Source organism: Malania oleifera, chromosome 9 (genome assembly GCF_029873635.1).
Source record: "Malania oleifera isolate guangnan ecotype guangnan chromosome 9, ASM2987363v1, whole genome shotgun sequence".
Classification (NCBI taxonomy): Eukaryota; Viridiplantae; Streptophyta; class Magnoliopsida; order Santalales; family Ximeniaceae; genus Malania; species Malania oleifera.
The window spans coordinates 6460774-6479234 of record NC_080425.1 but is presented as its reverse complement, the minus strand read 5'-3'; the positions used below and the strand labels follow the sequence as shown (position 1 = coordinate 6479234).

The 18461-nt window shown below is 35.0% G+C and overlaps 2 protein-coding genes across 5 annotated transcripts in view; one reads left to right on the top strand and one right to left on the bottom strand.

The window, feature by feature from the left end:
- Nucleotides 1-14996, bottom strand: part of LOC131163873 (long chain base biosynthesis protein 1) — a 35570-nt gene extending 20574 nt beyond the window's left edge. The window contains exons 1-7 of one of the 4 annotated variants that reach the window (XM_058120683.1): nt 14644-14996; nt 13268-13520; nt 13074-13168; nt 948-1039; nt 487-580; nt 291-363; nt 81-213 (exon numbers count right to left, since the gene is read on the bottom strand). In XM_058120683.1, the coding sequence (XP_057976666.1) occupies nt 81-213; nt 291-363; nt 487-580; nt 948-1039; nt 13074-13168; nt 13268-13382 (602 nt within the window). In that variant the 5' untranslated portion in view covers nt 13383-13520; nt 14644-14996. The remainder of the gene's footprint in view (nt 1-80; nt 214-290; nt 364-486; nt 581-947; nt 1040-13073; nt 13169-13267; nt 13521-14643) is intronic. The other 3 variants (XM_058120680.1, XM_058120682.1, XM_058120681.1) reach the window with 3 other exon arrangements.
- On the top strand, nt 14695-16861 carry LOC131163874 (probable glutathione S-transferase). Its single transcript, XM_058120684.1, has 2 exons — nt 14695-15037; nt 16340-16861. Exons 1-2 carry the CDS (start codon nt 14720-14722, stop codon nt 16682-16684), a joined length of 663 nt encoding a protein of 220 aa, XP_057976667.1. The 5' UTR covers nt 14695-14719; the 3' UTR covers nt 16685-16861.
- The last annotated feature ends 1600 nt before the right edge of the window (nt 16862-18461 follow it).

Genomic DNA, 18461 nt, shown 5'->3' with positions numbered 1-18461 from the left:
TTCACAAAAATTAAATTTTCTTAAAGAAATGCCAGCTGAATTTTTGAATCACATCCATATAGGCATTTACGTATACATACACAACAATGACATCTCCCTTCTTGCAAAATGCTGGAATAGCACTGAACATGGTGGAGAGTCCATAAGAATACAGTATTGAATCAGGAGTTCCCAAAAATTTTGCTATTCTGGCTTCACAATCAAGGTGGACATCTACACAAAACAATGATGTTAGATTATGAAAGTTTCAACAATAAAATTTGGTGGCTGGATAGGGTATTAATTCTCACCAATTGTCCCATAGAAACCACGAGGACCGCAAGAACCAACACCATATTTCTCTAATGCAGATGTACAAGAATCCTGAGATTTAAAGATGAAATTCCATAAATGGCCAATTGATGTCATCAGCATTGAAAGATGATCCCAGAAAAAAGGTTATTAGCAATAAAAATAGCAATAACCAGAGCAGCAGAATTTCCTTACAAGTAACCTCTCATGACCTATTAATCCAAGGTAATTTGCAGAAGCAAAGTTCACAACTTCTTTGCCATCAACTACTGCATGCGGGCCTGCAGCACTACATGAAACAAAAGTCATAATCAGGCAAAAAGAGATTTAACAACTGAAGCAATTATTAGATCAAAAGAAAAAAGAAGAAATTTGGGGGGGGGGGGGGATAAGACCTACTAACATATTCTGCGACTCCAATAAACAGATGATGAAAAATCCTAGGGCAACATAGAGAAGAAAACATACAGTATCATGAAAGAAATTTCCTACTGGAGAGATACCAAAATAAATGTGGTAAAAGATGGGAAGCACCATTATTTTCCAAACTCAAAGAGGGAGAAGATAACACACATGTAGGCAGAATTATACTTTTGATAAGACTGTCAAAAATATTTTATCTAGCAATAAACAAGTCAATTAAACATTTTGCTTACCTTTCCAAAACTGGAGGTTCGCAATGCATCTCTTCTGTAAGAGGAGGAATAAGCGATTCTGGAACCCATTCATCACAAAGCTCATCTATTTCCTACAGATATGAATGAAACTATTCAGCAAATCTAGATTAAGATTACATGAACCTCCAAAGAGCTAGTAAGGTAAAAACTAAACATTGCATCTAAAATTTGAAATTGAAAAATGATTTGTCTTGTATATGTTATCATTGTAAATTGATATGTCTGTATGTTAATCTTATAGGTAGTTGTTAAAGCTTGATATACATTGTTGGCCCACAACCTAACAACTTAAGCTTTTAGGTGCAGTGGTAATCTAACAAGGTATCAGAGCTGGTTACCACGATGTCCTGGGTTCTAGTCTTGTTGCCCGCGTTTAATGTGTGGTATTTAAAAAAATTATTATGTTCCCTATAATAGGTGCTATTTATCGTGTGTTTCTCTCCACGTGCTGTCGGCTGCAAATGCGGGAGAGTGTTAAAGCTTGATATACATTGTTCGCCCACAACCCAACAGCTTAAGCTTTTAGGTAAAGTGGTAATCTAACAGTGGTATAATACTATTAATAACCAAGAAGCACCAAAAGGAATAAGAAAAACAACTGCACAAACCATAGGCACAAACTTAAGAACAATCAAGCACAATATCAAGGCATGCATACATTATGTGCCATGCATGCAGACCCAGATGTAAACTTCTTGACACTTAACACATTAAAGATTTAACAACATAATAAAACATTTTTTGGATAAAACAAACCATTTTTTTGGTGATAAACAAACCATTATTTTTAATAACATCTACGCTGCATTTGGGAGCATGGATTTTGGGCCTTGAATTTGGATTTGGATGGATTTGAACAAAACTCAATACAATTTTGTATTACATTTTATCCAAATTCACACAAATCCAAACCTAAGCCCTCTCCCAAACATAGGGTTAGTATTTTGTTTGGATTTCACGCCATCTAAGAATTTTAAAACTTTAAAGATTTTAAATTTATCTGACATGGAAGTTTTAAGACAACTCATTTCTTATGCTCGCAGGTGGTAAAATAAAATAAAAATAAAGGTTGACATTGTTCCACCAATTTTTTCAAAAGCAGAAGCAAAGGTGAGCAGTTTGCACTTTGAGCTCACATTATTGCGATAAAACTATATAAACAAAATTATAAATACTAAATAATCAAAATTACAATAGCAGGAACTAATTTTTCTTTTTAACATTTTTGGACATTATAGCCATACAAAATTTTTGATTTAAAAGCCCAAAGATTTAGATAAAATGGCATACAGTCACAAATTATAATATTATCAAAAGGCATTTTTATAGGGAAAAATTTTTTATCAAAATAATATGCAAGGAGGATGAGAATTGAGAAATCCTTCAAAACAAACCAGGAAAAGCAAAAATAAAAAATAAATAAAATAAAGACAAACAAGAAAAAGAAAGAAAATCAGGCTAACAAGGCCATCTAATCGTACTGAGGACCAGAGAAATTCACAATGCTGAAACAACTTGAAAATAAGACAACCAATAAAGCAAGGACAATCCTGTCCCAAATCAAATTTATAGATGAAGTGTGATCTTGCAAAATACAAGCAGTTCTTTCCAGCCAAAGCAGCCATAAAACAACAAAAACTGCACACCACCACAATGTCCTTGCATTCTCATGCTTCTCAAAAACTCCAAAAGAAACAAGTCTCCAAAGAACTAGAGAGCACACAACACTTTCCAAACAATAAAAACCTCAAGGGAGGGGTGTGGAATTTAAAATCTTTAAAGTTTGAAAATTCTTAACCTTAATACTTGAAGAAATCTCTAAAGATTTCAAAGCAAAGATCGGTTTGAAAATTCTTTAAAGATTTCAAATTTATCTTTTTATAAGGGGAGGTCTATATCTTTTTGAGAAACCTCAAGGGACGGGTGTGAAATTTTTGAAACTCAGGGAAGGTCCCTGGGATTTTTGAAACCTTAGGGGCAGGTTCTTGTCTTTTTTCTAAACCTCAAGGTAAGTTAGTGTCTTTTACCTTTTCTCATTAGTTAGAGTGGGGAATTATCGCATTGTAAGTCTATTTATTGTCATTAGTAATATATTTCACAAAATAAAATATCTTTTATATTTAGAAACAGCTCAACATCCTCTCCACAATGGATGAGAGCCATTACACATTTTTCAATAATATATTTATATATATAAGTATAACCCTAATGTTCCACATTTTAGAGCACACATCGCACCATGATTTTATTCCCTTTCCATGAACTGGATTATTCCATGTTATAGGCAACATTGCTTTTAACACATACAACGCAGACACAACACCCTACCATCTTACAGTATCACATGCTCATTGCACTTGCATCCCACCCAAAACCAACACAATGCATTAGTGCCCATCACACATGCATCCCACCCATGTGAAACCCCACCTGAAATTTTTTTTTTTTTCACCTCAGTCATCTTCACTTGCCCACACATAAAAAATAAACATTTTCTAAAGTTCAGTACTCAACTTTTAGAAAAAAATATATTTTTAAGGACTAATATAGTCGCTAAGGATGCTACAAAGAATGAAGGTGTTACTAACTAATTCCTTTTATTTGCAATGAAGGTTCTCTACCTCCTGCTACATAAAGGCTCAAAGGTAGGGCCCTCAAAGGGGTTTTGTGCAGGAATAAGCAGAAGGGAAACAGTAGTGTCTCATCTCCTCTTTGCTGATGACATTATAATCTTTTGTTAGGTAGGCTCACCAATCCTTAAGTTGAGATGCATCCTTCTTTGCTTTGAGGCCATTTGAGAAAGAGTGGGTTTATTCCCATTAGTGATGAGGTTGACAGCACTTTTTTGGCTGGGATAATGAGCGGCAGGCCGGGGACCTTTCCCTTGAACTACCAAGGCTTCCCTTTGGAGCCCAAATCAAAGATAAAAAGGTCTGGGATCCTGTTGATGAGAGACTCAAAAAAGATGTTGGCTGTCAGCAAATGAAATTACCTCTTTAAAGGTGGAAGAATTACTTTATTAAAAGTACTCTCAAACCTCCTAGTGTACTATGTCCCAATTCCTCGCTTAGTGACCAAACAAATCAAAGAATTTTATTTTATTTTTATAGAAAAAGAAATTTATCAAGGAAAGAGGAATGTACATGGAGGATGACAGCCCTCAAAAGTCAAAACCATAAAGGAGAAAAATAAAAAGCAAAACAGAAAACAAATTAAGCCAACAAAGCCAACCAATCCTGCTATATATCCAAAGAAGTGATCGTATTAAAGAGGAAACCTATATGGAATCCAACAAGAAATTTTGTGGTCCGACATCAAAATAGGAGATGATACACCATCTCTAAAAATCTAAGGGGTCGTTTGGTATCATTGTCAAAAATTATGAAAATGAAAACTAAAAATTAGAAACAAAAACTAAAACTATAAAATTGGCAACCTATTTGGTTACTATTTCCAAAACTAAAATAAATTAAAAATTGATTGAACATTTGAACACATGCTCATTTTTTTCCTTTGAATCATATAATAATTAAAAATTATATATGATTAAAGTAATAAAAATACAAAAGAACAGAAACTTTAATATTATAAAAAAAAAAACAAAAATATTTTAATTATTTTACTTAATTATTATATTTCAAAAAAAAAAAAGCACTACTACAAGAACAATCCTATTGTACAATGACTTTTATTAGTTTTGTAAAATTTTTTAGAAATTTATGAATATTTTTATTTTAATTATTTGATCCATAAAAGTTAATTCTAAATATTAAAGTAGTGTGGCAACATGTTGCCCAAACTGAAAATCATAAAATCTTATATAAAACAGCTACCAAACTAACAATTGAATTAGAAAACTAGTAACATAAAGAAATGCATTGTCATAATCTATTTCTCCACTATACTTTTAGCCCCAAGGTTTTGTTGGCCTAGTTTTGATGATAACAAACTAAAAACTGCTAATTGCTTTGAATTTTGGGTTGTGCAAAATATGGATAACAATTCAAGATGGAATATTGGAAAGAGCTTGAAGAAAAAAGAACATTTCAAGACCATAGTCAATTGCATTGCTCTTTTTATTAGTTGTTTTGAATTGTAATTCTGTGTATACTAAAACTCTATAGGACTATATATTAAGGCACAACAATTGAATTCAAAACAAATGAGGTTGATATGGGCTACTTGAATGGCCTTGGAAAAAGGTTGCCCAGTCAATCAATCCTTGAGAACAATCAACTAGACCCTCGGATGGTCTGTTAACGACTACTAAAGGGTCGAGCGGCCAAAGGCATAAGTCAACCTTGTTCACACATCCTAACGGGTAGAAAATGACTAATTTGACTCCAAATATTACATATATATGCCATCTTAAGCCCAAAGAAAAATAGAAGAGGATATTTCTATAACATTTACCTTACTTTTACTCTCAATCTCTTTCTAATCTCTCAAATTAGTTCATCTTTCCCAAAGAGAGAAAAACACCATAGCAAGGTGAAATCTTCTAGAGTTGAAATCTTCTCTTCATTCGTAAATCAATCCTTGTGAGGGAATTTTTATCTTGTAGTTGAATCTTGTGGTGTCCTTCCTCCATCAAAGCAAGATGTGTTTTGGTGTCCTTTCCCCATATAAAGCACAAGGATTGTAGCTAATCGATTTATTAGTGGAACCGCAAGGCAATTGGGACCTTAAGAGAGTAGCATACACTTGAGATAGCCAAACCACTAAAAAAAGAGTTCACTTCTCTTTTCCATACTCTCCTTATTTACTGTCATATTTGTGTGATTTGCTTGTGTGTGTTTTATATGTTTTGAATTTGGCAATCTAGCAATTAATGTTAAATTAGACCCAATCCACCCCCCCTTGGGTTGTCACTTGGAAACATAGTTGGTATCAAAGCAAGGGCTCTAGTTTAAATTGACCTAACTGTCTCTGAAATATCCACAACAACCACCAATGTCACCTTAGCCATTGAGGGGTATTCCATTATTAAACCACCATTCTTTGATGGAAATGATTTCGCATATTGGAGAACAATAATGGCTATTTATCTTTGTTAAAGCTTGATGTACATTATTGATCCCCAACCTAAAAGCTTAAGCTTTTAGGTAAAGTGGTAATCTAATATGGTATCAGAGTTGGTTGCCAGGATGTCCTAGGTAACTAGGTTCTAGTCCTGTTGCCTACGTTTATTATGTAGTGTTCAAAAAAAATATATTGTATTCCTTGGAACAGGTGTCATCTACCATGTGTTTATCTCTATACGTGCTGTCAGGCTGCACATGCAGGGGAGTGTTAAAGCTTGACATACATTGCTGGCCCACAACCTAAAAGCTTAAGCTTTTAGGAAAGTGGCAATCTAACAATCTCCAACCCCTTGAGTTTGAAATCTAGAATGCCATCCAAAATGGATACACTCCCCCCAGACATAGTGGAGAATGGAGAGACAAACCCAAACCTAGAAATAGGTCTAATAAAAATTAAAAGACGCACATTCACACAATAAATGTTAAAGCCATGAATACCTTATATTGTGCTCTTGACGATGGTGCATTTAATCAAGTTTCCTATTGTGATACCAGTAAAAACTTCAAGTCACTCATGAAGGAACATTAAAAAAAAAAAAAAAAGCGTCCCCAAGCCATAAGGCTCCTCGCTTTGCAAGGGTAGGGGGAAGGATTGTCATAATGTATGCAGTTGTACCCCTACTTTTTATACAAAGAGACTATTTCCTTAGAATCAAACCCGTGACCAACCAATCTCAAAGGAGCAACCTTACTGTTGATCCAAGGACATGTGCTTGTGCATGAATATAAAATGTTTGAGATGACAACATGAAAACATCACGAACATGTTTACCAGATTTAGTGATTGTAAGTTCCTTGAGTCTTTTGGCAAGATCTATACAAACATTGAACTTGTCATCAAGATCCTTAGGTGCTTTCCGAAAGAATGGGATGACAAGACAACCGCCATCCAAGAATCAAAGAACCTTGAAAAACTATTGCCAGGAGAGCTGCTTGGATTGCTCCTTGCTTATGAGATGGAAACCAAAAAAGACGAAGGATGCTAGAAATTCTAACCCTTGCCTCAAAATAAATAAATAAATAAAGATAGTGATGAAGATATCACACTCATCCCTAGTAAGTTCAAAAGCAAGAAGAAGATAAATGAGAAGAAAGGAGAAGCAAGCAATAAGGGTCCTATCATTTGCTACGAACGCAAGGAGCCAAGACACATTTGATCTGATTGTCCTAACCTAAAAAAAGACAAAAAGAAGATCAAGTGGAAGTCCCTCCATGCTACTTGCAAGGACATTAACTCTGACTTGAACTCCGACACCGAAACCACAAATCTTTGCCGCATGGCCATTGAGGAAAACATGATGATGCAGGAGCAGCATCAATGATCTACAGCCGTGGGAGAAATAGGAAGAAATTGAAGAGATGAAGAAAGTGGAAGAGAAGAGAGAGAAGATACAAGGGGGAATCACATGTTCAACTCACTCAAATTCATCAACTACTACCTACAACATGGCTTTCACACACTATTTATAAGAAAACCACTTCACATGGAATTGCACATATACCCCTAAAACTTACATTACAAACACTCCCCTAACACACACAAATATTACAAACAAGCCCTCATATACAAATAATCCTAAACATAGTTAACTACTAATTAAACCCAACAATCCCTTGACCCAATTCTTCCTAATTATTCTCCAACAAGTATCTTTCCAAGTTCTTGCTTCTTGTCCTTCATCAAAACTCCCCCATTTAGAAAAATCTCTTCCTCAAATCTCCAACAAGGATCTTTCCAAGGATCTCCAACAAGGATCTTTCCAAGAAGCAAAAAAAAAATTTTTTTTTTTGGTAATAAAAGAAGAAATCAATTATAGAGTAAGAAAATATATCAAGGAGAATAAGACATCTCGTTAACAAAGTCTGAAAAATCCAGATAAAAAAACACAAAGGAACAACCTACAGACTTAATAACAAAAGAGAAAAAAACCCTCACAAACTAACACAGCAACACATAACTCCAATTGCACTAAATATCAGAAAAGCTCAACCCCTTAAAATTCCCTTGTCCCACACACCAAAGAGAAGCCAAATAATGCATCTTTTCCCAAGCCAGCACCTGAGCCAACTTCCAAAGCCAGCACTTGAGTGATACAAGAAACTACTCTCCATTGATAGCACCATAGACCTGAATTGAGAATTGACTTCAATGAACTCATTGAAGATGACAAACTCAATAGAAATGTTTGAAAGAATTTGGATGACTTCAAACACATACATTTCCTTCCTTGTAGTGTCTTCAAGTTGAGTAACTCTAACAGATTCTTTGATTTGGCATGTTGGTAGTGCGGGCTTCAAGATGATCTTCTTACCATTATAGTGGAAGACTGAAGACATGTGTGTTCTCGTGTCCTTGAGTCACACCCAAATCATCCAACCAAGGAGTCCATGGCAATATTCATGGGTATGATATCACACCAAACATTAGCAAGATATTCACCCATTTGGATAGGAATCAAACTTCTTTCACAAAGATGTAGAGTAGAACAATCAAACCAAGATATCTCGTAAGGCTCTGGATGAGGTTCAGAATGAAGCTGCATACAACTGACTCCATTTCTAGAAATCACATTCATAGGACATCTTCCATCAATAATGAATCTGCAGAATTTTTTATCAAACTTAAGAAAGTATGGAATGGCCCAATATTATGCTCAGAGTATGACAAAATCCATTCATTTTTCCAATAAGCTGTCGCCATGCTGCTGGATTTCTTTGTATAAACTGCAATTATATATCACCAGAGGCCCTTAACACAATTCCCCCACAATTCTCAATCTAATCATGCAAAACCATAAACTTGACTCCCAAATTTCAAGAACTATCTTCAATTCACCTTAGATCTTGAGTGTCAAGCTGAAATGAAACAAATTTACTTTGAAAATTCAAAAAAAAAAAATGCAGCAATAAAACCTGATTTGTTGGTGCTGGTGGCAACAATTATCACGCCTGCTTGAAAAATAGCATATCCACAATCAATATATCATGCCGAAGATGAAAATATTGTGGAAGAAACCCAAAATATCGTGGCTGGGGCAATTTCTCACGAATCTGGAACCTGGAGAAAACTGGCAGATTCCCACTCGCAGGTTGCTGGTGCATGGGGTGCACGCGCCGCTGGCAAGGCATCTTTGGTGATGAAACTTGGGGTGAAGGGAGATCAGAGGATGGATATTGCAATGGTGGTGGTGGTGTGCAAGAATCCCAGGAAATTAAGGATTTTAAGAGGGCTGGGGCTGGAAATTTTTCTGCCAGCGCGTGGGAACAAGAATCCCAGGAAATTAAGGATTTTAAGAAGACCGGGGCTGGAAATTTTTCAAAGAAGAAGAAGAAGATGAATGGAGACCTTGGTTGGGCTTGATACCAAATGATGCAGAGGCAGCATCAATGATCTGCAGCTGTATGGGAGAAATATGAAGAAATTGAAGAGAGGAAAGGGAAAATGGAGATCATGGTTGGGCTCAAGACCAAATGATGCAGGGGCAGCATCAATGATCTGCAGCCATATGGGAGAGATAAGAAGAAATTGAAGCAGAAAGGGAAGAGAGGAGAGAGGAGATACCATGGGGAATCACACATTTAACTCAATTCAAATTCATCAACAACTTAGTCTCGGATTTGGGTTTAGAGTAATGGTTGATGATGATGATGATGAACAAAAAGAAGAAGAAGAAGAAGAAGAAGAAGAAGAAGAGTGAAAGGGAATGATGGGGAAATTGAAGTGCAAGACTTGAGATCTTCGTTGGGCTTGATACCAAATGATGCAGGGGCAGCATCAATGATCTGCAGCCGTATGGGAGAAAGATGAACAAATTGAAGAGAGGAAGGGGAAAATGAAGATCATGGTTGGGCTCGATACCAAATGATGCAGGGGCAGCATCAATGATCTACAGCCATATGGGAGAGATAAGAAGAAATTGAAGCAGAAGGGGAAGATAGGAAAGAGGAGACACAAGGGGGAATCAAACATTTAACTCAATTCAAATTCATCAACAACTACCTATAACATGGCTTTAACACACTATTTATGAGAACACCTCTTCACATGAAATTACACATACACCCCTAAAACTACATCACATTACAAACACAACCCTAACATACACAAATATGAAAAGCAAGCCGCCAAATACTCATAATCCTATACTAATAAACTAAACACAATTAACTACTAACTAAACCCAACAATCCCTTCATCCAATTCTTCTCAATTATTCTCCAACAAGGATTTTCCTAGGTCTTGCTTCTTGGCCCATATCAGAAAAGGTATGTAATTCCCCAAATGAAAAGCCTTCTTACGATGAGTTATTCAATGCCTTCAATGAAATGCATGATGACTTAGACAGTGATGGTAGAAAGCCTTGCCATTGATCCCTCTCACCATTGGGTCATGTGGAGGGAGAGAAATAGAAGAGCCTTACTTTGAAGGACCATCTACACCACTTAAAATCCTCGAATATAGATGGGTTATTATTTTTCCTAGCTGATTTAATGGATTGTATATGTTGGTTACTTGCACAATTCCTGATTTTTGGACACATTTTCACCCAAATTACCACACTTTTTGTTTCTACCAATCTCTTTTTGCTTCTACCTAAGCAAATCCCCTTAAAAGGGTGTCCCCTAGCCAAAAGGCTCCCCACTTTGCGAGTGTAGGGGTAGGGTCATCGAAGTGTACGCAGCCTTAGCCCTGCTTTTATTCAGAGAGGTCGTTTCCTTGGGCCGCTGATCCAAGGCCTGCCCTCTAGGCAAACCCACCTTCTTGCTCTTTAATGAATTCTCTCTTCACTGAATGAAAAAGAAAAAAGCAGTCTACCAACATGACAAAGGACTCAAAAAGCTAAGGGAACATAGCTAAAACGTCTAGATGAAAATTATAAATTTAATGATAAAAAATATTCAAATGCACAAGAGTGGCCCAAGTATCTTCTCCATCAATTCCCTCCTCTTGAATGGAACTCATCCACAAGTTGACTACAAGACATTGGAATCCCTCTCTATAATTGATATTTGGAATATGTAAGCCCTTTTATCTTCTTTCCAAACTTCTCTCTCCACAAAATTTTTGACCTGAAGTATTCACTACAATCTGTCAATATTTAATTGATGGACAGAATCAAAATCAAAATAAACTTGGCTTTTGAGATCATTACGTATTAATATCTCCAAGGGTCCCCAATTCACAACGACAGTCCATTATGGTAACATAAGTTATAACTGTTGTTAGAGACTCCTATAGGCCAGCCACTACATTGTCAGGTTGTACGTGGATGCCTAAATTCAGTTTTTAATTTCCCGTGGGCATTTTTTTCTTTTTTCTTTTTTTTAATTAATTGATGCCCTGCTTAATTACTTCCAAGCTAAGCCTCTCTTTTTTTCCCATATAAAATCCTAGACTCTAAATTTTAAGTTGGTTTATTATAATTAGTTTTTTATTTTTATTTTTATTTTTAGGTATTTACTTTGACATTAGTATGCATCTCCTTATAACTAGAATTTAAATAACTCTATTTCTCTCATTAAAGTAACATAACTCTTTGCATATTTGAAGTTCCTAGTTCCTAAAATTTTGTTGTTTAAATTTTTCTTGCACTTAATTCAGAGATGAAAAAAAAAAAACATAAGATTGGTATGTAGGTTTCTGCAATCAAAACACGTGCATATGTTATTAACAGGTTTGCCAATGCAAAAACAGGATTCATGGAAGTCCATTACCCTGTCCACAATGGCCACAATGATTCCCGCTATGCTAACTGCTACTGTTTTTAAAACCACAGTTGCCCCTCCTCTTCAATTTAAATATTAATTGATAATTTCTTCCGAAATGGGTATCTTCAATTTCTTTCCAAATTTGCAGTTGCTTATTTACATAAATGATCAAATTCTGCGTCAACAATTGGATTTGTCTACATAAATTCTTTATATCACTGATTCACTGTACCATGAAACACCCTGTACCGTAAGTAATTCGTGTCCTTCGTTTACTAAAAACAAGGAACTAACGTGTATAGTACACAGTGTATCATACCATATGACACACTTCTATAACTATGATGCATATCATATAGTTAAACACACAAAGTAAAATGAGAAATGGTCTTCAGCCTTCTGGTTTTCAACTCCTCATTTTGTATTTGAGCAGGGATTCAAGTCATCCTGGGGTATTGTGGGAAAAAAAAATGCATATAGTCAGAGTAAGATCACCATTGAAGATTAACAAGGTCAATTTGAGCACGTTCCCATCAAGTTTATGGGCAGCTATCCTTTGGTGTATTTGGTTGCAGAGAAAAGCCAGAATTTCTACAGGTGTTGTGACTCTTCTTAACCTGCTTTGAAGAAGAGCGGTGTTTCTTGCTTTGCTTTGGTGTTTAGAGAATGGTTTCTCATGCATGTATCTTTGGAAGACTTACAAAAGGACTGGATTGCCTTGCATCATTAAAGTTATCCTGTAATTATTTTCTTTCATTTTTTCTCTTTCTGTTTTACTGTTGTAATGGGAGAGGACATCTAGTTCACCTTGTTCTATTTTCTGATCTTTGTTGTACCCTTTCTTCCTTTCTCTAGTACTATTCTTGATTTATCATCGAAAACAAAAAAAAACCAATGGGCATATTCTCACTAAAATGAGCACATAACTTGTTTGTAAATCAAGCATAAAGTATGACTTGAAAACTGATCATAATAATATGTCTAGAAAACCAATGTGCTGCATATGCTTTAACATTGGTCATGATGTACAAGAACTTTGAACAAGGTGGAGCAAAAACTAGTTAATAAGTAACATATATGAAACCATGCATTAGTTTTATGATGACATTGAACAAAGTCTTTACTTATAATTGATGTGAATAATTTTTTGATAAAATTAGTTCATATGTATATTAGAAAAGGTAAGAATTAACCTACAAAGATTCTAAATAAACTTCAAGAAGGAAAAAAGGAAAAAATATGTAGATGCAACATATCTATTAGACAACACATTGGTGCAATAGTAAAGAATATCAATAGCTATTGCACATACCTTTTTTGTTAGCGGCCGCTTGGGGGGCTTGTAACTTTTTTGAGAAAGTAGGAAAAGGATGACCACCAGAAGAAGACCTTCCACGAATAAATGCCCTTTATAAACAGAATCAGGAGAGAGTTAGTTTTTTGACAAAATTACCAAACAGAAAAAGAGAAATGCAATATCCAAACTTTTAAAGAGTTGAAGGCTACCGCCAATATGAACCCCAAAAACAACAGCTCGTGCTGATGGAGCATCGAATGCTACTGCCATCCAGTCTAATGCAGTGTCCATTATATTCATGGCAGCTGATATCATTGTATCCATCACCTCAATTTACTGGCAGGAAGGCTTCAACAATAACTCAAACATACAAAATAATCATTTCCTTCAAGTCAAATCATCCCAATATGCACGCTATGTCACAACCATCCAATGGACCACAGCTCCCACCAGTATCTGTAACTAGTATGGTAGCAAAGCCTAATAAATAATTGCACTAAAAATGCAGTAAAACAAATAAATAATTATTCAAAACAGGCATCAAAATAAAATAAAATGGTTACGGAGATGATTAAATACTTTGCTTTTGATAAATGACAATGACAAACTATTTGATTCTGCACAATTAAGCTTCTACCCACATGCCTTATTAACAGGAATACAGAAAAAAAAAAAAAAGTGGTTTCCCTAAATTAGTAAAATCATTGGCAATGCCCTTATGATTTATTCCTTCATTCCATTCACAAGTTATGCTTTGATAAAAATTCAATGAACCTAGACCTCTTATCTCCAGTCTATCTGGATGTTTTTTCCTGAAGATAAATTATCCAGACTGATTGGCCTTACTCTAAATCCAAAAACCAATTTTTAAGTTGACTCTAACTGTTTCACTCAAAGTGAAGATGGGCACAACATGTTGAAGCAACTAATGCTTTCAGGTTAAATACTCTAGCTGCAACTGCCAACCTACAAACAGTTTAAGATATTTATGTTATTAATGTCAGAATATTTTTCGCAGAAAATTAATCCATTTTTAGTCCTAAGAATTCCATACCAATACCACAGCCACAAGAAAATTTTACCAAGATGAACGAAATCAAAATTAAAATTAAATAAAAGTTCAACAAGAACCATCAGAATGCAGAAAATAGAATTACATTCAACAAGATCCACCAGAATTATTTTTTATTATAATTAGAAGAACAACGAGCAAAACAAAAGAACGCAAAAAAGGACCGCAAAAGGAAAAACAGAGACTTGATAGAGGGCCGCGGGAACCCAATGGTATTAAAGTTGCAAACTTTGCAATTTCAGAAGTCGGGTCCAAGTTCGCTTTTGACTGTGTTTCGCTCCCTCAAACCAAACCCAAAAAAAATCACCAAATGCCCACCAAATTTATGACACAAATCAACGCATCAGCTCTGTTTCTCAATTCAAAATACGAATTTTCAAAATTTCAACCAACTAAGCAGAATTGACTGCCTAATTTTTCACAAATATAGAAACAATCAGGTCTGATGCAAGCAATGACATGAACTCAGAAATTGATAGAAACGAGCAGAAAGTTCAACGAATTCGATCTAACTTCAAAATCCTTATATATACTCCTCAAACGCAAAGCAGCTTCCGCATTCCATTTCCTTCCATCTCGAGCTCTAGCAATGGCGGATGAGGTAATTCTGCTGGATTTCTTGCACAGCCCCTTCGGAATGAGGGTGAGAATCGCCCTGGCCGAGAAACGTGTGGCGTTCGAGAGAAGGGAAGAGAACCTGAGCAACAAGAGCGATTTCCTCCTGAAGGCGAACCCGGTTCACGGGAAAGTACCGGTTCTGATCCACAACGGAAAACCGGTTTGTGAATCGCTGGTCATAGTTCAATACATTGATGAGGCTTGGAAGGACAAATCGCCACCGTTGTTGCCTTCAGATCCTTACGAGCGAGCGAAAGCCCGGTTCTGGGCCGACTTTGTAGACAAAAAGGTTGGTTTTCTTAATTTACTTATTTAAATAATTTATTTATCTCATGAAAAATTATTTTTAATATAAACATCTAAAAAAATAAAATAAATAAAAGAAAAACAAATATAAAATATTATTACTTTTTTTTAATTGCTTCCAATAGATTTCTTCGACAATTTTATCCCAACCATATCTTCAAGTAGACACAATCGACGAACTTTTCACACATACGAATTTTAGCCAAGTAATGTTATGAGTCACATGATCGTGACCAAGTCCATGCGACAGCGCAATGGCGTGTGGGGTTCACAAACCCTCTTCACTTTTTTGGTATTTTTTAATGAATTCGAGATATCACAGGCTTATGACTCTAATCATTTGTCATTTCCAAACATGTCCCTTTTAGATGTGAGATTCACCCATGTGTCTCTATAGGATATGGTTAAGATACAATTGTTGGGGAAGAAAAGTTTGGAGGTGATACCAAAAACACAATAGGTTAAGATAATTATTTTCCTTATTCAAATCAATACTAGGTAAAATAATCAATTACTACAAATCAAAATAGAAATTAGTTGTACGAGCGTAGAGGGAGCACTAAAATTGAGTTGAGGGTGAGGGAATGGACGATAATATTTTAAAGTCAAGTGCCCCTAGGGCTTAAAAAAAAAAACGAGTATACATGCTTAATAAATACCACATAAGTCATAAATTTTGGTTTCTTATTAACTTTGTTAGAATTTGTTTATTATAACTATTAGTAAATGTGATTTTCAACATTAACAACATAACCTTATGTTTTAGTACGCATGCTCAATTAAATAATTTTTTTGTATCATTCCACTGAATCTCGAGTTTGTTGAGCATTTGCACTTTTCAATTTTATTTTTTTATTTTTTTAAAATCTACCTTTATTGCTTTTATATGTTGCAAATATGGTCAACAACCAAGGATTTGCTGAGTCATTCAACTTTCAATATATAGAAGACTCACATGGAGATATGTAAGTTTTATCATAGTTGAAAATTCCTCTGGAAATCAAATCATGTTCTTTTAGTCATACCCTATCGTCACCTCTATCTCATTCTATGTAGGATTGTATACATCTAATATATCATTAACTAAGGGGTCATTGAATAGAAATTACAAACTAAAAAAGTTCAAATTTAGAAACTTAAAACTACAAACAGTAATATATCATCATGTGATTTGCCGATTCCAAAGTAATTGTTCTTTAGAAGCTTATTTATAGTCTAATGACTAATCTTGATTTGGTTTAATCTTCTAACCCCCTAACACATTAATGTAATCTATGTGATTTAGATTTATGAAATTCAACGTCGCTTGGGATGGGGTCCTCTCAAAGATCGAGCAATAGCGAAGAATGAACTCATAGAGTGCCTTAAGGTGTTAGAGGTTGAGCTCGGGGAGAAAACTTACTTTGGGGGTGAAAGTTTCAATATTGTGGACATTGCATTTGTTCCTTTCAGTGCTCGCTTTTATGCCTATGAGACTTTTGGAAACTTCAGCATGGCTGTCGAGTGCCCTAGGTTGGTGAGATGGGTTCAAAGATGCATGCAAAAGGAGAGTGTGGCCAAGTCTCTGCCTACACAGCAAGCAAGTTATGAGTACCTTTTGGAACGCGAAAAGCAATTAGGGGTTCTATAAGCTTCATTTTTATTGAGAAAGGTGACTAAGCCTTCTAAAAATGCATTCCAAATTGTGTCATAGTTAGACACAAAAATAAGAGACCCATATAGGGTCCACCCTTGTATTTACCATATAAACCCAAGGTACACTATTCAAGATATCAAATTAATATTGTAATTTTATTTGATTACCATATAAGCTTAATTGTTTACCTTTGGAAATTTTATATCTTTTAAATATTTTGCAGCTTTGGGTAAACTGTATGTGTGATTTTTGTGTCTCGTTGATTTAGGTTGGACTTGTAAATGTAAAATAAATCCATGAATAAGAAAAAAAATTGCGAGACTAAACAATTGCCTTTGTACCAAAAGTTTCTTTTTTAAAATTTTTATGAAACAAGTAATTTTTGGCAGAAAAACACTGAAAAAAGAAAAATTGTATAGTGTATATATTTACAACTAATTACAAAAAAGAAACAAACACCTAAGATATATTGATTTTAAGCTTCACATATAGAACAACCTATCTCATTACCACTTCCAAATTTGTGGAGCCTTCAACCTACGTGCAAGAATTTCTCCATTTCCATGAGAAGTAAAGTATTAGCCCTTAGCACATGATTCTGCCTTCTGGTTCATGATAAACTTTTTCAATGTCAACCTTGTTAGCAAAGCACATGATTCTGTCAGTAGGGACCGTAGATGGTAATGGATATGTGTCCCGGGGGTCGAGTTGGCCAAACGTCTAACTGATGCACAGGAGTCGTGTCCGCATTCCAGACTTTGCCCTAATCAGTGAGACCTGGGGGCGAAGGACGCTGATCTGTAGGTTTGGTGCCGCACCAAGGGTCTGAAGGGTTTATTGGTAGCTGGAGTTCCTATGTAATAAAAAAAAAAAAAAATTGTCAACAATCTAGACTCTGACATATGGTCAACCCAGGATGGCAATGGGTCAGAAATTTGTGTTATTGAAGATTCATTGGAGTCACCACTAACCTATTATTTACCTACCCAGGTGCGGTTAGTTCACCTAATTATCACTCATTATTTGATCTCTAAGCTAATCCTAAAGATAAGGAACTAGCAATATTGGTCTGCTTTTACCAGAATTGTGTTTGGGAGTATAATTATGTAAGGGGAAGATAGTAGCACACCCCCTACGCATGCGTTCTACAAATGGTACTCAATTAACTATATATTACCTCAAATTGATTCATATAACCCCTTAATTAACTCTTAAATAATTAGTTAATTAATGAAAATTTTACAAGAAAATGTAAAATATTGTGTAAATCAGGAATGTCTAATAAGACCTCCAAAAAAGGGGTATATATTGCTGGATAAACCCCTTCCCCTCAAAATTTTTATAAGTGAAGTCTGAAGTGCCTCTTTACCATCTGTTTTATCATTGGATCGCACATATGCACACACATGCAAATATGAATTACCATGATTGAACATGCAAAATGGTAATGCAAATGCATTAAATTAAACAAAACAAAAAAAACAATCCCAAAATAATTCCCTTATTTTTATATATTTTTTTTCAAAATTTTCGGGTAATTTTCAACTCTAAAGGCATTTTGGTCATTTTGAAAAAGTTATGAATTTTTCAATTTTTTCATAATTTATTTATTTTCTTGTAATTTTTTTTATTTTTTTATTTTTTTTCTTTCAAAAGAAAGAAAAGAACAGTAATAATGCAAAGAGATACATTAATCCCTACACAACATGCACATGTAACAACATATTTTGGAAATCAAGTGATGATGAAGAATGCATTCATGCATACATGT

Bases quoted from the DNA above. Each gene is read 5' to 3' on its own strand.
- LOC131163874 (XM_058120684.1), top strand. From the start codon at position 14,720: ATGGCGGATGAGGTAATTCTGCTGGATTTCTTGCACAGCCCCTTCGGA. The intron at 15,038-16,339 runs GTTGGTTTTCTT...TATGTGATTTAG, and splicing joins CCGACTTTGTAGACAAAAAG to ATTTATGAAATTCAACGTCG.